Here is a 27,056-nt window from a genome sequence, read left to right as displayed (position 1 = left end):
TCATATAGAGATATTGACTGTAGACGTGTGATGTAACAGCCTTAACCTGATAATCCAGGCACATGATAAAAACTTTGCAACCCCACAGACAGTGACCATACAAGTGGTATTGGAGATAATAATACGTAGGGCTGTTTTATAATCCCTAACTCCAAGATTCTTGAGTGCAGGTTTTAACCATTTGTTCCTAGCTCTGGTATAAGCTTTACAGGCAAAAATAAAATGACCTAAAGATTCTTCTGGGCAAGAACAACCCGGACACTTCCTATCCTCTTCCCTCCTTCTACCCCATCTGGACGTGAAGTTTTTAAGAGGGAGAGTACCATGTCTAAATTTCAAATAAAGGGTCCTATCCCGGGGGATCTGGATAAAATCCAAAAACAATTCTAACTTTGTAGTAAACTTATGGGATAAAAAATTCTCAGTTAGTTGCCCCCAGTTTGGGTTATGCAAAGCCTTGGCCTCTATCCAGTCCCAATATAGTTTTTTTACCTTTTGTTTCGATGGAGGAGATTGGGAAGCCCAAGCGTCGCTTAAGCCCACGCTAGCTGTAAGTTGCTTTAAAACATTTAACCACTTAATCTTGCCCGATGTGTTTAATTTTAATATTTCATCGAACACTAAGGCATAATTAGCTAATTCGGGGGTCCTCCTAAGGCGCACCCAAAATAATAGAGGACGTAACTGAACAATGTCCCGAATAGACCTCCTACCCAAATCGGCAAATAATGGTTTCAATGGGGTTAAGGCTGGAAGCGAAACCAAATCTCTCATAAACTTATTCTCAGTTAACACAAGAGTGTTGGTATTCTCAATACCCCATATTTCTGAACCATAAACCGCTGAGGCTAATGCCTTTCCCTCGTAGACTGACAGGGCGGGGGCTATTGGTCTGCTCACTGAAAGGCGCTGGTTCTTTAAAATAGTGCCGGAGACTCTTTTAAGATTTAAAATCATTTTACTCATATGGGGTTCCCATTTCAATTTATTATTAATTCTAACCCCGAGGTAGTCGAACTCTTCCACTACCTCAAGAGGTGATCCATTCAAGGAAAGATGAATCTTCCTATGATTTCTTTTAACAGTCATAACCATTAATTTCGTTTTTGTAGTATTTATTGTTAGTCCCCAATCCTGACAAAAAACACTAAAACGATCAAGAAGGATTTGCAGGCCTTTGGGGGTTTTAGATAACAGAAGGGTGTCGTCGGCAAAGAGGAGCGATGGCGTTTTCTCCCCGGCAATAATAGGAGCATCTGCCGGTATCTCTCGCAGATGGTTCACCACTCCATTTATGAACAGAGAAAACCGGGTCGGAGCCATCACACACCCCTGCCGCACCCCTCTGTTAACAGGAATACTCTTAGTGAGTTGCCCCTGGGTCCCCCAACGAATCCTAGCAAAAGTACCCTCATGTAGTTTGATTATGAATTGTAACAAATAGGACGGGAATCCCATATCCATTAAAACCTCCCATAATTTAGCACGGGGGATTACATCAAATGCAGTTTTTAAATCTATAAAGGCCAGGTAAAGACTCCCTCTGGCTATTGACACTGATTTCCAAAAAACGGCACAAAATCTAAAAACCTGATCCATTGCTCCTACATTGCTTCTAAAACCTGCCTGGAAGTGGGACAAGATATTATCTTCCACTAGCCAACACTCTGTCCGATTTATAATGACCCTGCCAACTACTTTTTGAATTGCATCAATTAAGCTAATAGGTTTGTAGTTGGCAGTGTCTTCTCTTTCGCCCTTTTTAAAAATAGTAACAACTTCAGCGCCCTTCCAGGAATCGGGTACTTGATGGCCAGACTGAATAAGATTCATAATTTTTGCAATAAGGTCGGCCCAGACTATGGGGTCATACAACAGTAGGTCCCCCGGGATACCATCCGGGCCTGGGGCCTTACCCGGAATTATTTTATGGATTGCATCCTGAACTTCACGGGGCGTGAACAACTCATCTATGATGTCACCATTTGGTTGGACCAAACAACCAATATCTAGTACAGGAGATGTTGGCACAACTTCCAAACTACCTTCACCATATAACTTAGAAAAGTGGGAATGCCATTGACACTCCGTGATGTGGTTTGGAATAGGCTCGGCTCCACGCCTATCAAGAATATTTATTAGTTTCCAAAACACAGTGGGGTTTTTTCCATGGGCTGCATCCTTCAGTGCCTGCCAATGGTCTTCTTCCCATTCCTTTTTGGCTCTCGCAATACTATTGCGATAGTCTTGTCTAGCAACTCTTGCAGCTGTTGCGTCCTTGCTTTTTATAGCCAAGGAGATGGCTTTTCTCTTTTCTCTACAATTGACTGTATACCAGGGATTACCCTTCCTTTGGGTATGCTTAGTCAGTTGCTGCCCCTTGGATTTTTTTAGTAAAAAACGTACTAATCTCACCTATTAGGTTCATATACTTGGCTGCTGTAGTGAGCCCCTGAGAACGGGGGACTATTGGAGTAACTGATGACAGGTCACTCGATACAGCCAGGACTAGAACTTTGATGTTATCTAGTATCCCTTCATCGCACCTGACTATGTTCCATTTGAGCCTACGGTTACAATTAGAGGGAACTACTTCTTTGGTAGTCATCTCTTTGGGTACACTATTACCAATGTTGTCTCCCCAAAACATACCCATACATAGGGGATTATGGTCGCTGTCAATCCTCTGACAGACCTTCATATCCACTAGGTTAACCCATGACCAAACATCTAAAAAGATGTAGTCAATCCGTGATGGGCTGCCTATTCGATTAAAAGTCATTGCGCCCGAACGATCTGATAAGGTACGACCATTTAGGGCCCATAGGTCATGATCAGAAGCCAGGGCATTTATCTGAATTGCTCGTGCGGACCATTTCTTAATTGGAGCCAAAGTTAAAGATGGTATAAACTGGTTCCCAAATTTGTTGTGTGAACCCAAGAGATTCTCCTCATCCAGGGGCTCAAAGGTACAATTAAAATCACCCCCCACCAATATTGAGGATTTGGAGGGGAGGGAGGATAGCCTGTCATCTAGCAACTCCAATGTGGGTGAGGATTGACCACCCAGTAAACCTCTGGCATAAACACAAAAAAGTTCAAGGACATTTTTGCCAGACTGGCTTTTAACAGTAATATGCAAAATATCATTAGAGGGGACATGATTAACAATGACAACACAATTCAAATCTATCCTAACCCAAATGAGTAAACCTCCCGATGGACGCCCCTTCCCCAATGAGATCGCAGGAACAAAAAAGGTAGAATATCCCTGCTTATATTCTGGCCGAACACACCAAGTTTCTTGGAACATACAAATATGATAATCTTCTAAAAAAATTATTCCATGCAGGATTAGGCAAATTTTTCTTTAGACCTGCTATGTTCCAAGAGAGGATATTGATGGGGGAGAGGGACGATGAAGGGTCTTTAGATGTTGTCACAGTAACAATATCCCCTACTAATGTATCTAAACTGGTACTATCTTTATTGGGTGGTACCACCCTGGTGTTGTTAAAAAGACCGGTGCCCAGGGGAGTAAGTACCCCTCTCTCATTGGGAACTTCAGGGGGCTGAGATGATGGTCAGTCCACCCCTTCTAACCCACTAAAGCGATTATAACAAGGGAATAAGGGATGGTTGAGCTGCGGACCCCACCCTTCTCCTTTCAGCTGGGGATCACCCATCCAATGTCGCCCCGTCCTCCCAGGAACTAGATTCCAACCTTCCTCATCAACCCCCCCGCCCCACTTTTGGGGGATCTGGTAAATAGAATTCTCCCTCCTATTACTCCCTCTCCCTGACCCTTTGTTAGACGGCCTCAGCCAACTCCACCTGGCATCCTGATGGCCCTCTTGGGCGTAAAAAAATGACAGTGGTTTGGCTGATACCACCGACTTATTATCACATGGAGGAAAGGAACAGATAAATTCCACCAATCGTGGGTCCTCGAACGTGATAACGACACAGTCACCCTTTATACTTTTCTTGTTCCCACCTACCCAGGGGGCCCTCTCTACCATAAGAATGTTCTTATTTAAACCGGGGGGTGGCGGGTAGTTTTTATCAAGCCAGTGGCAAATTTTATTTTTAATTGCCCAAAAGGGCTCTGAAACGGACGAGGCCAGTTCAGGAATACCAGTCAAAACAACCACAAACGGACAGGCATCAGGAGGTAGATTGATGCTTCGTCGTATATTAGAATTTCTAGGCTGTTGTGGAGGAATAATAAGAGCTGGGGTACTAGGAACCTTACTCTTCACAACACGGGGACATGTAGAGGTCGGGGGTTTATTAATACTCTTTATATTGTTCGCCAGTGATGAAATATTGGGCGGGCCAGTTGTAAGTACAGTGGTAGCCCCTGTAGGAGGGTTTTTAGTAATAGGCACCTTGTTGGGAACAGAAGATGTTACAACAGTGGTGGGAGGGCTGGGGTGAATCATCTTGGGATCTTGTATTGAGAGAATGGACTCAAGTTGATGTTCAATATTAGCAACCCTAGTCTCCAAAGGCAAGAGCAATGATTTAATAAGGATAGACATGGAATTCATTAAAGAATCAATCCCACCCTCTGAGTTGATTGAAGAATCATTGCTACCGCTAACGTCCAGGATACTGACTAAACTGCTATCATGCGTTATGTCATCTGGGACACCCAATGTTAGTAAGTGGGGGGTAGAATCCAACATATCAATCTCCAAATGATCGTTGGTATCCAGGAGGATCCCATCCTCCACCATCCCAACACCCGAGTTAGCCTCCCCAACATTTGGACCCATGGCCTCTTGTGAAATTATGACAGGGGTATCAGTTAAGATATTCGAAATATTTAAAACTGGCATAATATTTTCCGAGCTACCCACTTGTATAGATTCATTCTCACGATGAATTGCCGCCACTATTGCTGCTGTATTATTTAAATTGGGGTTAACAATAGATGGTATACTCGTAGGGGGAGGGTCAATGGGTAGTGATGATGAGCACGTAGCAGGAGATGGGTCATCAACTGACTGACTGGAGAAAGGGGCTGAAATGTTTGTTCCTTGGATCGGGGAGCGAATTAGAGCAATGTTGCCTAATGATGATCTTTTGGCTTGAACAAGATCCATCGAAACCCTCCTTTCCATAATAGAAATTCCCTGATCAATCAGAGAATTAGTGCGCGAAATAAAGTTATCTAGGGTACTGTAGTAAATACTCTGGAGTCAGTCTTGGAGGTAAGCTGCATTTAATGCTTAGGAAACAACTTATGCATCTTCATCAAGGAGCTGGTCAGGAGCAACTGACTCAACTAAGAATGTTTAGAGAGGACTAGAACAGTATACATTCTGGAATACAATGAGGTAAGGGAATACAGGAAATAAAGGTAGGAATGGTGTGTAGGGAAATACCAGATACAAGGTAGGAATAATGTATAACACATCTAGGAATAATGTATAACACATCTCCTCTCGCTGAATACAAAAAACATTAGAAAGTTAAAGTGAGAAAATATCTATTAGTAACAAGAAACACTCTATTTGTAGTATAGTTAAAATAACTTACATTTTTCTAAGTTGTTAAGAATACATATGGATTCATTTAGTTTATCGATCAATCACAACAGTAATCGTTAAGGTACAGAGGAGGTCTGCGAGATCGCAGACACCTTGAGGGTGGCTGGATTCTATCTGAAGTCTCTTCACTAGACTGAGCTACAGTAGTATCACCACCACCACCCCTCCTACAGTGAGAAATATCACCAACTAAAGAAGGAGTGCGTGAGTCACCACTACCTACAACATTTGATCCTCCTACAGAGTTGGAAGAAACATGGGGAGGAATGAACATATAGCCGGATGAACTATCATCAGTGGCATGTTGAGTCTGAGAAAATTCAGTTCTTGAACTATGAGAATTGATGGAACTAGTTTTTTGATACAACGCCACTCTCCTCAAGTTCCATTTCTCTCCATTGGACAGCACTACATAGTGTGGGTAAACCATTTTCACCAGAAAAGGGCCTCTAAATTTGGACAATCCACCAGACACCCTCCCAGACTTCACTTTGACCAGATCACCTTTATTGATTCTGTTTGAAACAGACTTTGTTAACTTCCTAATAGGAGTTACTTGTGGAGTTGACTGAGTTGACTTACTAGTAGGAGTTGTATGTGACAGTGAGGAAGGAGACCCCGATATAGGATCAACCCTGATTAAACCGGATTGAGAAACTAAATCCTTAAGCCAAGAAGGGGTCAACTTCGTGTTAGCAACTCTGCCTCTCATAATCTCAAAAGGAGATTTGTTCTGAGACCCATGAAGTGTAGTGCAATAAGCATAGACCATTTCACTAACCAAAACAGGTACTGACGAACTCTTAGATAAGGCCATCTGAATAGTCCCTTTAACTAATCTATTCAGGCGCTCACAGAGTCCATTCCCTTGCGGGTTGTAAAGAGACGTTCTGTGATGGGAAATACCGGAAGCAGCAAGGAAAGAACGCATCTCGTGAGAGACTAACTGCGTTCCATTATCAGTGATAATGACATTAGGGAAGCTCTCCACAAAAAATAGAGATCTCAAGTACTTTATAGTCGTTTCGGTAGTAATGTCCTTCAAGAACTCAACAGATAACCACTTTGAAAAACAGTCCACTATAACAATAGCAAACCTCTGAGAAATTGGTAATTCGTTCATGGGACCTATGAAATCCAGGCATATTGTATGCCATGGGACTTCGGGAAACGCTAACTCTCCACTTTGAGACCCTGCTGAAACTTTCAACCGCTTTTCACCAACTTTGCATGTAGGACAATCTTCAACCCAGGAAGTAACAGAGGAGTCTATTCCTGGCCACCAAAAGTTCAATTTAAGTCTTTGTTGTGTCAACGTTTGCCCTAAATGTCCTTCATGTGCTATGGCAATAAGTTTGGTCCTTAAGTCAGCAGGGGGAACAAATTTGTCTCCACGCATTATAACATTTTCTCCACACACGGACAATTCGTCAATAATCTTCAGGAAAGGACGAACTGAAACATGCACACAACTTTCTCTTCGTGCACCTAACTTAATTAATTGAATAACTTCCTGTAATATACAATCATCAGACATGGCTTCTACCCAATCCTTATGTGTGAAAGAACTAGCACCAAGAGACACAACATCATTAATCCAAGCGATGTTCTCTTCCACACTCTCTAGTTGAAATTCATCATCAGACAGATGTCCACTCGGGACTGCCAATCTAGACAGGCAATCAGCCTAAAAATTCTTCCAGCCCTGTATGTGAAAGATATCAAAATGGTACTCCTGCAGTTTGGAGGCCAATCTTGCTAGTCTTGGGGAACTACAGGCTGCACCTCCAGGAGAAAGTATCCTTATAAGTGGTTTGTGATCGGTCTTTAGGTTAAATTGTGTACCCCACAAATAAGTGCGGAAATGATGTGCTCCCCAGGCGGCAGCCAAAGCTTCTTTCTCAATAACGGAATAATTCCGTTCACTTTGAGAAAGAGTACGGGAAGCAAACGCAATTGGTCGCTCACCATCCTTATGTGTTTGTACTAGGACAGCGCCAAGACCACATGCGCTCGCATCAACCATCAGTGTAGAGACTTTTTTGGTGTCAAACGGTGCTAATACCTTTGCATAACAAATGGCATCTTTGATATTGTTAAAACATGTGTCTAATTCCTGCCCCCAAACAAACTTGCAACCTTTTTTAAGTAATGCAACAAAGGTATGGTTTTTTCGGAAAATTTGTCTACAAATTTAGAATAATATTCAATTAGCCCCATGAAGGATCTTAATTGATCCTTGTCAACTGGACAAGGGGCAGAGCGTATGGCCTCTAGAAGGTCTTTTTTAGGTTTTACTCCTCTGACGGATATTTCATGGCCTAGGTATTCGATGTCCTGAACAAGAAAAGAACATTTATCTTTCCGTAATGTAAGACCTGTATCCCAAATTCTGTGCAGTGCATTTTTCAAAACCAGATTATGTTCAGCAATTGATTCTCCAAATACCAAGATGTCATCCTGGAAAAACACCATATTACTCAACCCCTTGAAAATTTCTGTGACTAATCTCTGGAACACACTCGCCGCCGATATCAAACCAAAGGGGAGTCGAGTAAATTGGAAAATGCCTTCCGGGGTGATAAATGCGGTGAGGTGTTTCGAAGATTCGTGAAGCTTGACCTGATGATAGGCACTCTTCAGGTCCAGCTTTGAGAAATATTTGGCTCCCTGAAGGGTAGAGACCATCTCAGAGATATTTGGTAGTGGAAAGGTGTCGGCAACAACACACTTGTTTAAGGCCCTGAGGTCTACACAGAACCTGAGCTTACCATCAGCCTTCTTAGAGATAACTACAGGAGAAACCCAGGCTGATGCTTCTGTAGGTTCTATAACCCCTGACTGAAGCATTTCTTCAATCAATAACTTTACATCTTCACGAATAGAGATGGGAATTCTCCTGACACGGTGCTGTATGGGTAAACTATTCTTCTTGAGTTTGATCAGATGAGAGTAACCTCTCAACTCACCAAGCTCGGCCTTGAATACTGATTCAAATTCGCTGAGAATGGACTCGATAGAGTCATCATCGACTACCATAATCTGGTTCTTGGCTCTAGGGTTGATAACTATATATAGATCATATTGGTGGATCCAACCAAGAATGGGCGGGCCATCAATTGAGACATATACTTTCCCTCGAGTGGATCTTTTTTCAAAGCAAATATCAGATTCAAAGAACCCAAGAATATCAATCTTCTTGCCATTAAAACCCTTAGCTGAAATGTCACTCTCATATAAGTCCATTCCTTGCCAGAACGTGTCAAAAGTAACTTTAGGAATAATGGTATGACGTGATCCTGTGTCTACCATCAATGATATTTCATGGGAGTCAATTGTGAAGACGGCTTTTGGTCTATTTTGTCTGGGATCGTCTTCAACCACATCTATATCATCTACTACCAAGAATCTTTCCGCTCCATCTTCATGAAGATAATCTTCAACTAAAGCAACTCTCTGCTTAGTTTTAGTTTTGCACATCTTCGAAAAGTGTCCCATTTTGCCACATTTGAGACATTCTTTATTTGTTGCAAAACAGAATTTTGCCTCCGAAGAGTGGGTATTGCTTCCACACCTGCTGCATAGTTTGCTAGTGACAAAATTCTTCTTCTGTGGAAATCTAGGTTTGTTTCTTACTACTGCAACATTGTCACTCCCGCAATGTTCACATTCATTAGAATTATTCTTATCAGACACTACTGAAACTTCCTGTTGTGGACTTGCTTTGTGGGAGTCTAGTGTTTTCATACACTTGCTTGATTCTTCAATGACTTTAGCCAGGTCTATGGCATCTTTGAGTGAGGGATTCTTTGCTGCCCACAATCTCTCCTGGATTTTCTTATTTGAGCACTGTACTATGAGTTGATCCCTTATAAGTTCCTCATTCATGATGCCGAATTTACATTTAATAGACAATTCTCTGAGTCTGGCCACAAAGTCATCTATGGACTCAGATTCTTTCTGTCTTTGAGTATAGAACTTATATCGGTTCATGACTAGATTCTCCTCCTTAGAGAATCTTACTTCCAACCTCGCTACAGCTTCTTTGAATTCATCGTCCATGTCTTGTCCATTAGCTCTTAAAGCTATGGGTAGGAATCGGAAAACCCTCTGCCCTTCTTTGCCTAGCGTGCTCAATAGGATTGCTTTTTTTCTTTTGGCCGAAAATTCTTGGCCATCCAGTGCTTCAAGGTAATTGTCGAACATAATATACCAGTCTTCCCATGGTATTTGGGGTGTACCAGGTTCAGGTAGGAATTGAGGAGGTAAAGTAACTAATATTTGTTGTGCCATATTAATTAGACTGGTTATAAAGTCTGAGTGAAAATGAAAAAAAAAATTTTTCTTTTTTTTTTTTTTTAAAACGGTAAGATAATGTACCTCCATATAGTTAGTGCACTAAGTTTGGCTTGTTTCTTTCAATTTGTAATGAACAGTTGATATGAGTACTTTTCCTAAGTGGTCGATCGTGAAGATTGAAGAAAATGCGTTTTAATCCGACAAGTATTATAAAATGGCCGCCAGTCCAAAACGAGGCTTGAATTGTATCAAGAAGAGTCTTGAAGCGCATAGACGTCACAACGCTGTTGCGCGTATGATTCTCTCGGCAGCAGTGGCATTGCTTAGCAACATAGCCGGTGTCAGGTTGGCTGCGCACGCGCACAGGATTCTTTGTTGTCGCTCGCGAGGGGAGAGCGAGAGTAGGTTGCCTGGTAACGCTATCGGTTGAAGAGCGCTCGCGCTGCAGGAGGCTTTACTCACGGTTTCGCTGAAAATAACATTATTCAGCAGACGCTGGCAGGGCAGAGAGGCTGCACACGTAGGGTTCGTTTCTTTTATCCTTGATGAAGTCCTCTGTTGTTTCTTTTTGATAATGCTTCTCCAATGACGACCAAGATCCTCAGAATGCGTTGGGGTCAACCAGAGTGTCTCTGACCAGCTGCAGATCGTCGCCACAAATTGTAGTAAATACTCTGGAGTCAGTCTTGGAGGTAAGCTGCATTTAATGCTTAGGAAACAACTTATGCATCTTCATCAAGGAGCTGGTCAGGAGCAACTGACTCAACTAAGAATGTTTAGAGAGGACTAGAACAGTATACATTCTGGAATACAATGAGGTAAGGGAATACAGGAAATAAAGGTAGGAATGGTGTGTAGGGAAATACCAGATACAAGGTAGGAATAATGTATAACACATCTAGGAATAATGTATAACAGGTACCAATAACTTTTTTTGTTTTAGCATTGCCCGCTCTCTGGCTTCGAGTTTTACAAGTAGACATAGCTAAAGGGAGGGAGACAAGATAGAAAGAAGAATAACAAATGCTAGCCAAGTTCCCTTCAACAATTTAACACTAAAGTGGATGACACACAGGACTAACTGTGTATAAATTTAATACCAAAAAGTAAGTGGCTGCTGAACTTACAACCCAAAGGCGGAAGCCATAACAAATATATCTGAAAGAAACAGGTTAGTATTAGATTCCTTACCTTAGAATATCCCCAGGCGTCAGTCTGGATCCGGAAACTTTTGCGTAGCAGTACCCCTGCGCGTCGGTAGGCGTCGTCTGCAGGCGTCTCCTGCGGCTCCGCGTCGGCGTTGTGCGCCGTGATGACGTCGCTGGAGTATATAGACGCCGCCTCCGCGCGCTGACGTCAGTTCTTCTTTTTTCCGCGCCAGTTAGCGCAGATCCGAAGAGCAGTACTCCGGTCTTTGACCAAAGTTTTTTGAAATCTTTCTGTTACTCTTAAGGTGCCGGTAGGATGCCCGGTTTTAAGAATTGTGACGACTGTGACCGTACGATGTCGGTCACGGACCATCACCGCCTCTGCCTCCGGTGCCTGGGCCCGGACCACGACGTGGACGCCTGCGTTGATTGCCGGGCCTTGACGACTAAATCTAGACGGGAGCGGTCCCGCAAGCTACTCGAGCTCCGGGTGTCGGCCCCGCGTTGGGAGCGGTCCTGGTCTGGACGGAGATCTAGGGAGCGATCGAGGGAGCGGTCGCGGAGCCGTCACGAGCGCTCCGGGAGTCGTCACCATTCCTCTGGTTCCTCAGGTAGGAAGCACAAGAAGTCGGGGCGTCGTCATCGTACCCCCGACTCCCCCCGACGCGGCCGGGGGTTCGGGTGGCCCCACCCCCGCGGCTCCGCGTGAGTCGCCGACGCGGCCTGCTCCATACCCTGCGGTCCCTGGGCAGGGCGCGTCGCCCGAGGAGATAGAGACGTTCCTCATGGCCATGAGGGCACTGTCTCCTCCGACGGGGCCTACGGCGCCTGCGGGCCCGGTGGTCCCGTCCGGGGGTCCTAGCGGTTTGGGTGCTCCTGCCTCGACGCCGTCGGGTGCTCCGGCCCCGACGTCGTCGGCGGCTCCGGCCCCGGCGCCGCAGGGACCTTCAGGGTCGACGCCGGCTGGTCAACCGGCCTCTCCGGCGCCGATTCCATCGGGGCAACCCACGGCGCCGCCCCCGCGCGGCGCCGGGTCCCCGGCGCCGGCTCGGGGCGGCGCCGCCCCCATTCCCTCTCCGACTCCGGCCGCGGAGTCGAACCGGCGTCGCGCGACGCCGAGTCCGACGCCGATGGGGCCTGTTGACCCCGGGGAGCCGGTCTACATTGTTGACTCCGAATATGGTGAGGATGTAGATTGCGGAGAGGAGTGGGAGGGGTCTGAGGACCCTCTGACCCGCGAGTGTCAGTACGATGTGGACTGGACAGGTGACTTGGGTGACGCCAGTGGTCTGGATGACTCCCCCAACCCTGGCTTTGTCTCGCCTCCTACCGTGGCTACGGAGGAGGGGGCAGCTTATTCAGTGGTGTTGATGAGGGCTGCCAAGGCCTTACACCTTGAGCTCCCCGTCGCGGCCGTGAGGACTAACATCCTCACTGAGGTACTCAAACCGCAGTCATGCCCACAGGAGCCACTGCTGCCGTTCAATGAGGCCTTAACTGACGTTCTTTTGGGCACGTGGTCCAGGCCCGCTTCAGGTTCGCCTGTTGATAGGAACGTGGCCAGACGCCACCGTCCGTGTACGGATGACCCGAAGTTCTTGTCCACCCATCCCACCCCTGAGAGCCTGGTGATCCAGGCCTCGACTTCCCAGACCGCATTCCCGTCGGCCCCGCCCGACCGGGAATCTAAGAGGTACGACCAGTATGGTAAGAAGGTCTTTTCGTCCCTGAGTCTGGGACTGCGGTCTTGCAACACCGCGTGCCTCTTGGGCCGCTACACCCACTCTCTGTGGGATACGGTCGCGGAACTGCTGCCTGAATCCCCGCAGGAGGTACGGGCTAAGCTCGGCAAGGCTATGATTGATGGCCGAGACGCAGCAAGATACTCCATACGGTGTGGTCTTGATACGACCGACTCACTGGGCAGGGCGATGTCCACGACAGTGGCGATTCGTCGCCACGCCTGGCTGAGATCCGCCAATTTCTCGGCAGATGTCCAGTCTGCATTGATGGACATGCCGTTTGATGGCAGTCGCCTGTTTGGCGACAAAGCGGACCACGCGCTGGAACGCTTCAAGGACTCCAGGGTCACGGCCAAGTCCTTGGGTCTCTCGACCCAGCGCCAGTAGACGGGTTCGTTTCGCTCCTTTCGTGGCCACGGAAGGGGCGGTCCCACACGTGCTGCCAGCCACGTGCCGCAACAGACTTCTCAATGCGGCGGCAGCCGTGGGAACCGCCGTGGTGGCGGTCGGGGACAGCGGCGAGGTCAGACCACAACGCAGCGTCCGCCTCTAAATCCTCCTAGTCCGTGCTTTCAGGCCCATGTGACGCCGGTGGGCGGCAGGGTTCGCCATCACCTCTCCCACTGGCGCACGATAACATCGGACAGGTGGGTGCTGCAGCTCGTCCGAAGGGGCTACTCCCTCCCCTTCGAGACCACTCCTCCAGCCATGCCACCGCAGAACCACCGTGTGTCGGGGACCACTTGACACTTCTGCAGGAGGAAGTTACGGCCCTCTTGGCCAAGGGGGCCATCGAGTGCGTTCCTGGGCCAGAAGTAGGGTGTGGTTGCTATTCCCACTACTTTCTGGTACCCAAGAAGGACAAAGGGGGCCTGCGTCCTATCTTGGACCTAAGGGACGTCAACGGCTTCCTCGGAAGGAGAAGTTCAAGATGTTGACATTGGCTCAGGTCTTGGCTGCTCTAGACCCGCAAGACTGGATGGTAGCGTTGGACTTGCAGGATGCGTATTTTCACATCCCCGTCCTGCCGGCCCACCGGCGTTACCTGCGGTTTACAGTAGGCCAGGAGCATTTTCAGTTTATCGTGCTCCCCTTCGGCCTTACAAGCGCCCCACGAGTTCACAAAGGTGATGGCGGTGGTCGCAGCCCATCTGCGCAGATCAGGGGTTTCAGTCTTCCCCTATCTAGACGACTGGTTGTTGAAGGCGGGCTCGCCCCAGACAGTCGTCCACCACCTTCAGATGACGGCAGACCTCCTGCATGGGCTAGGGTTATCCATCAATGTGCCGAAATCACACCTGTGTCCCTCCCAAAAGCTCCTTTTCATCGGAGCGGTTCTCGACTCGGCGCAGTTTCGGTTCTATCCACCGGAACGGCGGGTCCGGGATATACAGGCTTTGATTCCCATCTTCCAGCTGTTATCCCGGGTTTCGGTCAGGTTGATGCTGCTGGGGCTGATGGCTTCCTGCATCCTTCTGGTGCATCACGCCCGGTGGCGGATGCGGGCTCTGCAGTGGGACCTGAAGTTTCAGTGGGCCCAGCATCAGGGCAACTTGTCCGACCATGTCTTGATCTCGGAGGGCACTGCGAGACAACTGCAGTGGTGGCTTACGGACCGCGATTGGGTCAGCGGCAGATCCCTCTCCCTTCCCCAACCGGAGCACGTAGTTGTGACGGACGCGTTCCTCCAGGGCTGGGGAGGCCACCTGGGAGAGGCGGAGATCAGAGGCCTCTGGTCTCCGGCGGAGTCCCGGCTCCATATAAACCTGTTGGAGCTACGGGCGATTCGTCTGGCACTGAAGGCATTCCTCCCCTTTGTCAACGGGAGTGTAGTGCAGGTGTTCACGGACAACACCACCGCCATGTGGTACTGCAACAAACAAGGCGGGGTGGGGTCGTGGACCCTTTGCCAGGAGGCCCTGCGTCTCTGGCAATGGCTGGAACGTCAGGGCGTGACTCTGACGGTTCAACACCTGGCAGGTTCTCTGAATGCCAGGGCGGACGAACTCAGCCGTCGGTGCTCGATGGATCACGAATGGCGTCTGAACTCGGACGTGGCGCGAGGCCTCTTTCTGCGATGGGGAGAGCCTTGGTTAGATCTATTCGCAACAGAAGAGAACGCGCAATGTCATCAGTTCTGCGCGTTGGAGTTTCCAAGACGGCACTCGCACGGCGACGCCTTTCGGCGCGAGTGGAGTTGCGGTCTGTTATACGCCTTTCCGCCTATACCACTTCTGCCCAGAGTGCTGAAGAAGATCAGGCGCGACCGGGCCCAAGTCATCCTTGTGGCTCCGGACTGGGCTCGAAGATACTGGTATCCCGAGCTACTCAGCATGTCAGTCGGTCCCCCGATCCGCCTGCCCCTTCAGGAGGACCTTCTGTCGCAGCAGCAGGGGACGGTCCTCCACCCGAACCTGTCCGGCCTCCACCTCCATGCGTGGAGATTGAGCGTCGACAGTTGAGGCCATTCGACTTGCCTCCTGAAGTCTGTGATGTGATTCTGGCAGCCAGGCGTCCCTCCACGGAGTCGGTATACGCCTGCCGGTGGAACAGATTTGTGGCATGGTGCACAGCAAAGGCTGTGGATCCTCTTTCTGCCCCTCTTTCCGAGGTTCTCCTCTTCCTTCTCTCTCTTGCCCAGCAGGGCTCTGCTCTGGGCACTATCAAGGGCTACCTTTCTGCCCTTTCGGCCTTTCTGAGGCTGCCTGATCAACCTTCTTTGTTCAAGTCCCCTATTGTAACAAGATTCTTGAAGGGCATCACACACATGTATCCACCTGTCCCGTTTGTGATGCCTCAGTGGGACTTGAACCTGGTTCTGACCTTCTTGATGTGTGCTCCCTTTGAGCCACTTCATTCCTGTCCTCTCCGTCTCCTGACTTTAAAGACGCCCTTCCTGGTTGCCATCACCTCTGCCAGGAGAGTGAGTGAGCTCCAGGCTCTTTCTGTCAAACCTCCTTTCATGTCCATTCATCCAGACAAGGTGGTTCTGAGAACTAGACCTTCTTTCCTGCCCAAAGTAGTCTCTGCTTTTCACATCGGGCAGTCCATCACCTTACCCTCCTTCTTCCCGCCTCCGCATCCTTCAAAGGATGAAGAGCGGCTCCATCGTCTGGACCCAAAACGTGCGCTTTCATTTTATATGGATCGCACACGCCAGTTCCGGGTGGATGACCAACTGTTTGTTGGCTACGTGGGTGCGAAGAAGGGACGGGCGGTACATAAACGGACCATCTCTCGGTGGGTCGTTCTGTGCATCAAAGCGTGCTTCTCTTTGGCTTGGAAGGAGCCTCCTGTTGGGATGAGGGCCCATTCCACTCGGGCCACGGCGGCTACTACTGCCCTGGGCCGGGGAGTCCCTTTGCAGGACATTTGCCAGGCGGCTACGTGGGCCTCGCTGCACACCTTTGCGAGGCACTACTGCCTGGACAGTCAAGTCCGGAGGGATGGCTTCTTTGGCCGTTCGGTCCTCCAGGACTTTCTGGTGTAGGATTGTATTGGTTCGCAGACCCACCACCGGGGTTGGTATTGCTGGGGTATCTATTCTAAGGTAAGGAATCTAATACTAACCTGTTTCTTTCAGATGAACAAGTTACTTACCTTCGGTAACGATATATCTGTAAGAAACAGTAGTTAGTATTAGATTCCTTACCGCCCCGCCCATCCTCCCCGTTCTGCGAACTGATACCTAGGGTTAAGGACATCCCTTTCAGGGCCCTAGTTTCACATGGCACCAGTGTTGGTTCTCACATGGCTCTGCGTGTTCTGGCGCGGAAAAGCTATGTACAAAGAACTGACGTCAGCGCGCGGAGGCGGCGTCTATATACTCCAGCGACGTCATCACGGCGCACGCCGACGACGACGGACGCGGAGCCGCAGGAGACGCCTGCAGACGACGCCTACCGACGCGCAGGGGTACTGCTACGCAAAAGTTTCCGGATCCAGACTGACGCCTGGGGATATTCTAAGGTAAGGAATCTAATACTAACTACTGTTTCTTACAGATATATCGTTACCGAAGGTAAGTAACTTGTTCGATATGGGTAAGAATAAAGGGACCTGCCCAGGCCAGGCTCTGCAGGCCACGGAGGGCCACAGAGGGCCCGCCCTTGTCCCGGGCTTCTCCCGGCGCTCTCCCGCGCAGCGGCACCAGAGTGGTTAGTTATAGGTTGTGCGTAAGAGGGGAGGAGCCTGCAGGGAGAGCGTCTCAGCTGGTGGCAATGGAGACGGGCAGGCGCTCCTGGGACTTGTAGTCCTGCGCCTACCCTCGCTCGCAGCCCTGCACCTACAACCGCCCCAAGATGGAGTTCGGGCGTTAGGTAGGTTTCCCCTCAGCAGCGTCAAAGAAATCCCCAGTCACACAAAGTCCAAAACGAAGCGGGACCCGCGAAGCGGGTACCGCGAGAAGTAAAGGGAAGAGCAGTCCGGGGTGATGCAGCTCGCAGTCCCAATCCTTGGCAGGCAATGAAAAGAAGCAATCCAACGAAGCCCCAGGCACAGGGGATTTTTACAGCGCTGAAGCGGGGAGGAGCCTGCAGGGAGAGCGTCTCAGCTGGTGGCAATGGAGACGGGCAGGCGCTCCTGGGACTTGTAGTCCTGCGCCTACCCTTGCTCGCAGCCCTGCACCTACAACCGCCCCAAGATGGAGTTCGGGCGTTAGGTAGGTTTCCCCTCAGCAGCGTCAAAGAAATCCCCAGTCACACAAAGTCCAAAACGAAGCGGGACCCGCGAAGCGGGTACCGCGAGAAGTAAAGGGAAGAGCAGTCCGGGGTGATGCAGCTCGCAGTCCCAATCCTTGGCAGGCAATGAAAAGAATCAATCTAATTTTTACATAATTGTCTTTTTTTTTTTAATTAAATGAAATCTGGCTATTTGTTTACCTTTTCTTTAGGCTGCAAACATTTATGTAATATGCTAGTGTACAAAGTTAGATGTGCATATATGTATAAGCTTAAAAGTCCCCACACATGGGCGAGACTATTCAATGCTTATGAATTTGATGAGGATTCCACTGGAAGAGAACTCTGATTACAGATTAATAACTTTTCTTTACCTTATATTTAAATAAACCCTTAAAAATTCACTGGAAATACAAAGGTTAAAGGAACGTTCTAGTTAGGTGAAAATGTCAGTTAAAACAACGAAACCACTGACATTTACCAGATATAGTTATCTCAATAAATAGAACTCCTGCCCTAAAGTAACTAAAAGTCACTCCCTTGCCATGCCCAGCTATTTACCTCCCATATTAAAACACTCATGACCTATTTAATGACACCATTGATAACATCACTGCAACATCTGCAATTACCTGATTAATGGCAACACTGTAAAATATGCGAGCCCCTGTGAGATATATATATATATATATATATATATATATATATATATATATACCAAAGTGCCCAGATACAGCGAGGACGCACTCACTACAAATGTAACCATCCGGTTTTATTTAAAGGAAAACAAGCAGCTGTATTTCAGTTCGACATTTTCCTGCCTGACACGTTTCAAGGACATTTTCCCCTTATTCATAGGCAATTATTAGAAACATCACAGAGGCGCCAATTACACCTTCATTAGTGTGCTGATAATTACACAGTCCATTAGTATGGGTTCCTCAAGTAAGTAGACTTTCGTGATGCATGTTGGTATTTGCAGTTTGTAATTGGCATATTCTTACCCTCCAGTGGGTTCTGATCGTTTCCAAGCATTAAAATTGATTTCTTAACCCTCCAGTGGGCCTCCGAAATGCAGAGCAAGTTGTATTTAGCCTCATTTGTAGTGCTGCTTTTGCCAGTTTGGCATAGTTCCAAGCCACGCAGCCCCTCCTTTCATCTGTGAGGTGGTGCAGCCTTCCACGGCATTGCTGCCGTGTGAAATATTTAAACCGCCCACCATGAGGTTCCCACACCTCGTTTTGCAGCATTTCTTCTTTGCTTACTGTCAAATTTCCCTGGAGTCCCATTTTGAAGATGGCGGGACCCGACTACCACCAGGCAGGTCTGTCTTCGGTGTTTCTAGTTTTTGTCCTTAGCTGCGCTCTCGGGCAGCACTTTTTCCAATTAAAAAATTACTGCTTTTCAGCCCTTCCTACAAATACTTGGGAAATGTATAATTTTCCCCATAATATTCCATAACTGGAGTTAGAATAGTAAAAATGCCTCCTGGAATATTTAGGAGAAAGTTGCCCTTTCCCCAAATGTTCTAGGACTGGAATTAGAATAGTAACTGTTACCTATCTGTGACCTACACACCCACTGCTGCCGTGAGGGCACAGTTCAGAGATAGAAAAACGACTGAGCCCTGATTTCAGCTTCTTGCCCACTCCCCTACCTGATAGGTTTAAGACTGGTTTCCTTCCTGTTGTGTCTATATCCTCACTATCTAGTGGGGGCCTGGAGATACTCCCATCACCAAGCCAATAAAAGTAGTAAAGCTGCCTTTTGTTCAATCAAATGTTCCTACCAACTCCCAGACACCTCGTCCTTTCTAAGTGGTTGGCAGTTAACACCTATTAGCCTTTCCTGGTCCCCATGACAAGTCATTGTCCACTGAGTCGGAGCCGTTACTCAGCCAGCCAAGGATGTGTATTCCAGTTCTTGAGTTGTGATAGGCAGCTAAACTGGTTTTAAGCCAGTTCTGACTCAGGCTGCCTAAAGTGCATTTTTACAAAGTTACTGCTCTACTTCAGCTAACAAAAATCCGATTTCACCATTAAGTCAGATTTTAAAACCTTGGAAGGAAATAATTTTAAATAATTTTTCAGGGCCTTTCCTAAGGTGAGGTGAGAAATAAGGATGTTAATCCCATCATGGCACATTAGAGAAGGGTCTGGCCAGGCCTACAGAGTGAAAGAGCATTTGACTTTTGTTTCACTGATGGCACACAAACCCCAATATGTAGTGTGCCCAATTATTGTATATTAGCACCCTGCCCCTTGGGCTTATAAGGCACACTTTAAGAGTACCTTATTAATCTATAAAAAGCAGGGGGTTCTCTTCATCTCAAAGGCAGTTTTCCCTGCAATGTGTCACTGTAAAGCATTTAAAATGCATTGGTCAGAGCATAGTGATGCTTCTGGCAAGAATAGGTTTTTGTCCCATATGTGGGTGGGAGAAATATACAATTACAGACCACATATTACCTTTCCCTTTCCATGCCATAGGTGTACTTTAGGAACCATTTACAGTGGACTCACAGGGAAGTTAAATAGGCCAAATTGGGAGTACATCACATGTTTTAGAGGGAAAGCACAGGCACTATTCTACTGTTTAGCAGTGATAAAGCTCACAGAGTCCTAAAGCCACCATAAAATAGGGTCCAGAAAAAGGCAAACAATGTGGTGAGGCCCTAGTGATCTGACCACGAAAAGTGAGGTCCCTTCTAATCTCAGATACAGGTCCTCTCCCTCACTCCATCTCCTCTTTGATGACCTAACCCCATAATTTTCATCATTCGCCTAAGATTGCTTGTTTGGAGGCTGTGCAGCTTGGCCTACAAAGGAGGAGTTTTTCTAAGAAGTAGCAATCCATGTCAAATAACGCTGCTGTCCAGCAATGTTGAGGTCTTATTCCCATCTGTGCAATTGATCATGATCATCCTCTTTACATGCTCATTCTTTCTTTTAATACACTGTGAATCCCTAGAATGTATAGTTTTCCTTAGGTAAGGAGTTCTTCTGAGGTTCTCTATTTCAGCCTTATGACATCTTGCTGGCCGATCTCACAGTAGGCTTTAGACTAGATGTTAGGCTTTCCTGAAATTCTTTCATTTCTCACCAGTGGTTAAATCCCCAGTTTCAAAGAGAGGCCTTTTCTGGTTGCTCTCTAGTCCATTCTGGAGAATATTCCTCTCCTGTTACTCTCTTCAAATACACTTTCTGGTCACAGTGATTGCCTGCACCACCTTGGGAGTAGGGCACCTGTCTTTGTACTGATCCTCTCTGTTTCCTTCTTCAAGGGCTAGCCCACTATAGGCCTCCGTCAGATATCTAACTTAATCAGGACATCTGTCTTCCACACCAATGTCCAGACCCTCTTCTAAAGAAGAGTCTAATCTTCTTTCTTTTTCTGGCCACGAGGAGTGCAGAGAAGGTGCGTATAGCTTATAAGTCCCTTTTTGCTCTTTTGATGATTTTTTTCTTTGACTGTTGAGCCCTGTCGTCAAGTAATGAGATGGGGACACTGTTGGCTAAAATATATAATTCATTTAGATTTGCACGTATGCAGCCTATGTTAGGTATGTTACCTAATGTTGTTTTATAATCAATATGTTGGCACTGCAGGCCAGATGTACAAAAATTAGGAATTGCGATTCTTAGCAAATCGCAATTCCCAAAGTATTAAACGCTTATTTTTAAAATAGTGATTTCTAGTGTGGTAGCAAATAGACCTTCCTCATTTACATTAATGACGTCGGTCACAATTTGTGACCCACTAGGAATCACTGCCATCACAGGGATGGTGATTATGCAAAAATTTCCTAGGCAACACGATACCTACAAATAACTAGGTTAACTGACGAACAAAGGATATATTTAAGCCCCAATGCACTGACCACAACCAGAAGTTTGATAAAACATATATGTATATATTTATTCAAGTTGACAACATGTATACCATCTAAAGAATTGTTTTAAATTAAAAAAAGGGCGGTTGAACAAACCCTTTGGTGAGACACATGGACAAACAATATCATGAATGTAACATTAAAATGCAATAAAAGTATACACAATGACATAAAAAGAATACAGTGCAAATTTATATTTGTTGAGCAATGTTCCTAAGATTAAAAACACTAATTTTCTCATCTATACAGTCCATTTAATGTCGTCATCAGTCTCACTGGGATGGTGGCCTGCTCGCTTCTCGGGTCAGCAAACCACGCCTGTGATTGGTTTTTAAATAGAATTCTTTTTAAATGCAGCCTGTTTTCCTTCACTGAAAACAGGATGTGTTTAAAAAAAACAAAGAAAAGAAATGAAACTTTGCATTCTCAAAAGGGCCATTTGCGAATGGGTTACCATCTCCTTCGAGGAGGTAGTAAAACATCAATTTTTTGCAACAGGAATTCGCAAAACATTAATACCTACCACTGTGAATCGGTATTTGGAAAGGACACCTTAACAAGCCCATTCCAAATACCAATCGCAAAGCCAAATTGCATTTTGAAGATCGCAATGAGGCTTTTTGTACAGCTTTTTCCACCCACAAATGTCCTGATCATCAAAGCAGGCCGTTTGCAACCTCAGAAAAAGCTTTATTCATATGGCCCTTAATCACCATGTTGACAAGAAAGAGCGATAAGGGGGTAATGCCCTTACCAGTAAATTTCATTGCAATGAGTCATATTTGTTCATATCACAGACATCTTTCCCATACACCTTCCTTTAGTCTGTTGAGATGCCTTGATTGTATTTAAAATCCCCTTGCTGATTTCTTCGGGATTTCCTATTGGAAGGGTGGTCCTTACATGCTTTTCCATGGTAGTGAGAGGCCAAAACTGATTGTTAATGTAGATTTTAAAGAAACAACGTCCCTGTTTTAAGGCATGAATCATCCCCTGTTTTAAGGCATGAATCATCCCCTTATGTAAGGACGGTGATGAGGAACAGTAGGACTCAACATTACAAAGATTATTCTATTAATGTAGTAAGTTATCTGTTGGGATTTGTATACCACAAACATGGCTTCCAAGGAAAGACCTAGTGTTCTTCATCATTAATGAAGTTTTTATCACCTGCTTCCAAAAGAAGCTTGTTTCCTGGTGTTTTTCTACTGCCCTGATTTCCAGTTTTGCAGTAATCATGGTGTTGTGTTACTTTGGTCAAGAGACAATACATTTCTCCAAGTTGGTGTGGAGTGCCTGTCATCACTCTCTTCTGTATGTATAAGTGTAAGCTGACTTTCTACAGTATTGGGGCATGTGGTCCAATTTCTTTGGGCCTTTGAGGTGGACATAGTGCACAATAAACTCTTCATTGGTGCTGGGTCATTGCATTGTGCATAAAGTTTCTTAGTACTACTTTCACACAGTTCTAGGTACAGGGAGATAGTTTTTTGCCCAGAAACATTTGGTTTCTGTCAAGTATTTGTGATAAAATTAGAGGTCCGGTATGCAGGTTCTAAGATAAGCAACTTGGTCTCATACTGCATCTTCTTTCCTGCTGTTGTTGTTTCCTCAATCTTCATTCCTGCTTTTTTCCTCTTCAGTTTGCCCCGCCTTCGAAACCCTAGCCTCCAGTGGCTTTTTCTCCCTCTTTCCCTGGATACTGTCAGGGAACTCTTTCCTTCCACTGCCCATTTGTGGCTGTTTCTTTTTCTTCCCAGACCTCTTAAGGCTTGCACCGTTTAATGGCTGCTGGCCTTTGTTTCCGGTGCCCTCTTGTAGTTGCCTCAATTTACTCTCACAATTGCCTTTTTCCATCCTTGCCCTTCCCTACCATGTCCTTTTGCGGCATCCTTCCTTTCTTTCCTCTAGTGCTCTATCACCCTGCACCTGTCATTTTATGGGCCCCTTCTTTTCACCCCTGCATTCTCATGGCTTTCTAATATTCTCTTTCCTGTCATCTTGTGGTGCTCTCTCTTTCTCAATATTTTTTCTGCTCATTGCTGCCCATCATTCTCTGTCCTGCTTTTTCTGACTGTTGATTTTTTTCCCTTGAGTTATTCATTTCACTTTTATGCCCTCTCTTGGATGCCTTCTCTTCTTTTACCGACTCTATTATGTCTGTCATTTTGCTTATTCCCTTTTGTGTCCTTCCCTTACCTGTACCTTTATTAGTTGTAATTTCTCTTCTTTTCTCCCATTTTCCTTTCTTTATCTCCCTCCCTCAGGTTTTGACACTGCTTTTCTTATTCCTTTGCAGGAGTCATTGAGCAGAGGCTGCACAGCTCTTGTTTGCCACAGGGCTTGGAAGCAGAATGGGTCTTTGCAGGTGTGAATTACCATTATGGAGGAAAGCCCGATGGTAAGCAAAGAGGCAGAATTTTGAAGGATTGCCATAAGGTTAGGATCTATGCTGATGCAGTGTGTTAAACCTAAGATAGCATCCTTGCATAAATGAATGCGATGTAAGGAAAAAGTCAAATACCAGTGAGGCTGTCCTGTTATTTTACCCCCAGACTTTACTTAGGCTCCCCTTTTACATCACTATGGGCTATCATTTGTGTGGTAGCAGGAACCCACACCTTGTGGATTATTCATTCCTCTGCATACAGATTAGCTATTGTTTGTAGTCCTCAGCAAGTTTCTTCTCTTCTGACCTGGTATTAAAGGTTGTGGTTACAAGCTGGACTATTTATTATTTTGGTTTTTTAAGAGCACTGTCATGTCCAGTCATTTCAGAACATCTGGACAGAGCAGTAGAAGGCAATGGAGTACCAAAATACAAATGTGGAGTGCGTGAAAAGAACAGTTACAGTAGTGTTTCAAAGCAAGGATTGGGAGAAAGTAAAAGGGAAGGAGTTGGGATTAAAAATGGGACGGTATGGTGTGCAGTGAAATTGGTGAAGGCAGTGAACATTATCATATCTGACTTACCGATCCGATGGAAGTAGTAGAGGGGGCTTTTACATCAGTCTGTATACTTACTATTCCTGCACCGAATCCATCTCCCTCCTTAATTATCAATATGCTTGTAAAGCCCAGAGCTGAGGAAAGAGTTGTATGAACTGTTGCATCTACCAACCCTTTTCCCCTTTTTACTTTGCCTAGTTTATTGTTGTTGATCTTTCCAAAAGAGATAGGAGGGATTGACCAAGGGTAACTGTATCACCGAAAGGAACAGGTCCCGTGTTGTTATAAATAAAGATCTTTCCAAAAGACCAACTACAGACATTTTTATGCAGAAACTTAATTTAATTTGCTTCATTTCTTGTTCAAACATAAGGTATGCCTTACACTTGACTGATGGAAAGCCTGGCGAAGGCTTCCACTCTTTTAGGCTTGACTCTAGGTTTCTTGGGTGGCTGCTCTGGGCATTGCCCAACAGCCTTCATTCCCTTTTCTCCCCTACTGCTTCTTTTTACCAATGATTTCACTCTCTCCCTTCTGCCAGCAGAGAACATTTTCTCTGTTAACAAGTGTAGGTTATGCGCTTTTGTGCTGATTCTTGAGGCCCTTAGACAAAGAGAAACTCACCTAGGTACAGAGTGATAAAAATCACAGACAGCTGTCTGAGGTTTTGTAGACAGGGGTGAGCGATAAGAGGTTGCAGGCAGAGCTTGTGCGTTTCAGAAAAGTTATGTAATTATAGCTGTCTAGTGTGGAATATTTGCATCCTGTGTCTACAAACAAGCTAGGAATGGGTCTCATCCAGGATAAAGGATATGTACCTTGTGTGGTAGAATGGATCAGCATGTTCCCATTTATCCATAAAAGAGCACTCCAGAGAGCATTCCCATCACTGATAAAGAACTGGGAGCGTTGGTGTGGATTTAACAAAAAAACACTGTTACCTTGTGGAAAAGTAAATTTTGCCATGTTATATGTGCCTACGTGTTCCCCATGTTATGCTATATGTGCATGATCGATATGCATGTATTCCCTTCTGATCGATTAAAGACGCAATTACAGTTGTGTCCATCTCTGGTATGTCAGTTTCCAGTTCTCGTGAATACAACGAATATCAGGCCTATGTAATCCTACGTTGCCACATTTTACAGTGTGCACGTTAATTCATTGAATTGTCCCCGTTTCTAGGCCTCAAAAGGGCCCGGACTCAGATTCAGCTCCTGTTTCCTGAACCCTCTCCGAGGAGCGATACAGCCCCCACCTGTATCCCTGACCCTTAGCTTACTTTCATGCCTCGCAGTGCCCAGCTCGGCCTGGCTCTGCCTCCCAGTCTGCCAAGAGTATGTTATGATTCTAGTTATCAGTCCAGCCCTCCTTCTCTGCATTCCTAAGCTACTGAATCGCATCAATAGTTTCCGTCATGGTCTAGCCTTTATGTCTCCATGTAAGAGAAATACTGTATTAATATTCATAGAATATTCCTCGCACACACACTACATGTAGAATTATGCATGCACCAGTCTTAATGTCTGTTAGCCTTTACTCTGATAATTCTTGGATTCCATCAACATGTTCTCTAAACACTAGATACTAGATAGGCTTTAGGTACATGTCGCTCTGACACTCCAGACTTTAGTCTCCTCTTCTAGCGCAGAAGTCATAGCCCCCCAGCTCTCCCTAGTAACACGTCATTGTCAGTTTGCGCGCACCACTAGGTCAAAGGTCCCAGCTGCTCAGGTAGCCCCCTCCATGTTTCCGCCCCGTTTATGACATATTCTGTTACGTTTGCATCACATGTCTATGTATACGCCCTGTACACACCTCTTGTTACACCCACTTTATGCCTTATCTTTCGCGACTGCTACAAACTCCGCCTACTGCTACGCCTACTGTATTGAATACAATGTATTTGTTTAACTATAAATATTGTGCACTGTTATTAAAGTTGGCTAGCCATTCCCAGATCCTGCCCCGGCAGCTGCCGGGCCCTGCCATCCTATTCCCATGCAGGCTGTCCTGTTTCTGTCCTTTTTATGCTCAATTAAAGCCTGTATACTCCAGCTACCTCGTATCTTGACTCTTATTTATTGAGCTATCAGTTTATATTGTATCCAGTCAAAAATAGAACCGGTAATTAATTATTTATTTACCACATAATGGCGCCCGAATAGGGACTTGCCCTTTCCCCACGCGCCGGAGAAGCCACGCAGGCCCCCTGATCCTCTGCAGCCGTGACGGAACCATACCGTGCACGTGCAGATATTTCTGCTTCAAGTATCCCTCAGGCCCACGGAGGAGACGGAGGTTGCGGTCCAGCATCCAGACGAGGCGGTGGAGGAACGCGGCGAGTCCCGACCAGAGCCCAAGCCGAGAGTCCAAGGTCCGAGGTATCCGGAGGCCCACCTGTAACTGAAGTCCGAAGTTCGTCCGTCCGTCGTCGTAGCAGTCCAGTCCAGTCCGAGGCCTTCCGTTCTTGCTGCCCGGTGAGTACCGTTGCTGGGGTAGTATCTAGACAGGGTCAAGTAATTTGTCTCTGGTCCGTGGGTTTGGGTACACAGATCCAACACGAAGTGTCCATCTAGGTGGATGCGGGTCCTGACGTGTCTCTTTATGAGACCGGTAAGTTTCGTACTGTTTTAGCAGTGCATCTAGTCATTCCAGTAAGTTCTGTTCTGTTCTCGAGAAATTCATGTGTTTTCTGTTCTCAGTATTCCAGGTAGTATTTTGTCCGAACTGTTATTATAAATGTTATTCCATGTGTTTTCAATGTCGTGGTATGAGTGATTTGTTTT

At 46.2% G+C, this 27,056-nt stretch overlaps 1 protein-coding gene across 4 annotated transcripts in view; it reads left to right on the top strand.

Annotated features, from left to right (window-relative positions):
* The window catches only part of ENTPD5 (ectonucleoside triphosphate diphosphohydrolase 5 (inactive)), a 372,723-nt gene that overhangs the window by 274,518 nt on the left and 71,149 nt on the right, over positions 1-27,056 (top strand). For all 4 annotated transcript variants that reach the window (XM_078659868.1, XM_078659869.1, XM_078659871.1 and 1 more), the window contains one exon: positions 23,618-23,719. In XM_078659868.1, the coding sequence (XP_078515994.1) occupies positions 23,618-23,719 (102 nt within the window). The remainder of the gene's footprint in view (positions 1-23,617; positions 23,720-27,056) is intronic.

This window comes from Lissotriton helveticus, chromosome 9 (genome assembly GCF_964261635.1).
Source record: "Lissotriton helveticus chromosome 9, aLisHel1.1, whole genome shotgun sequence".
Lineage (NCBI taxonomy): Eukaryota > Metazoa > Chordata > Amphibia > Caudata > Salamandridae > Lissotriton > Lissotriton helveticus.
The sequence above is the reverse complement of the archived record's forward strand: the minus strand, read 5'-3'. Positions and strand labels throughout refer to the sequence as shown.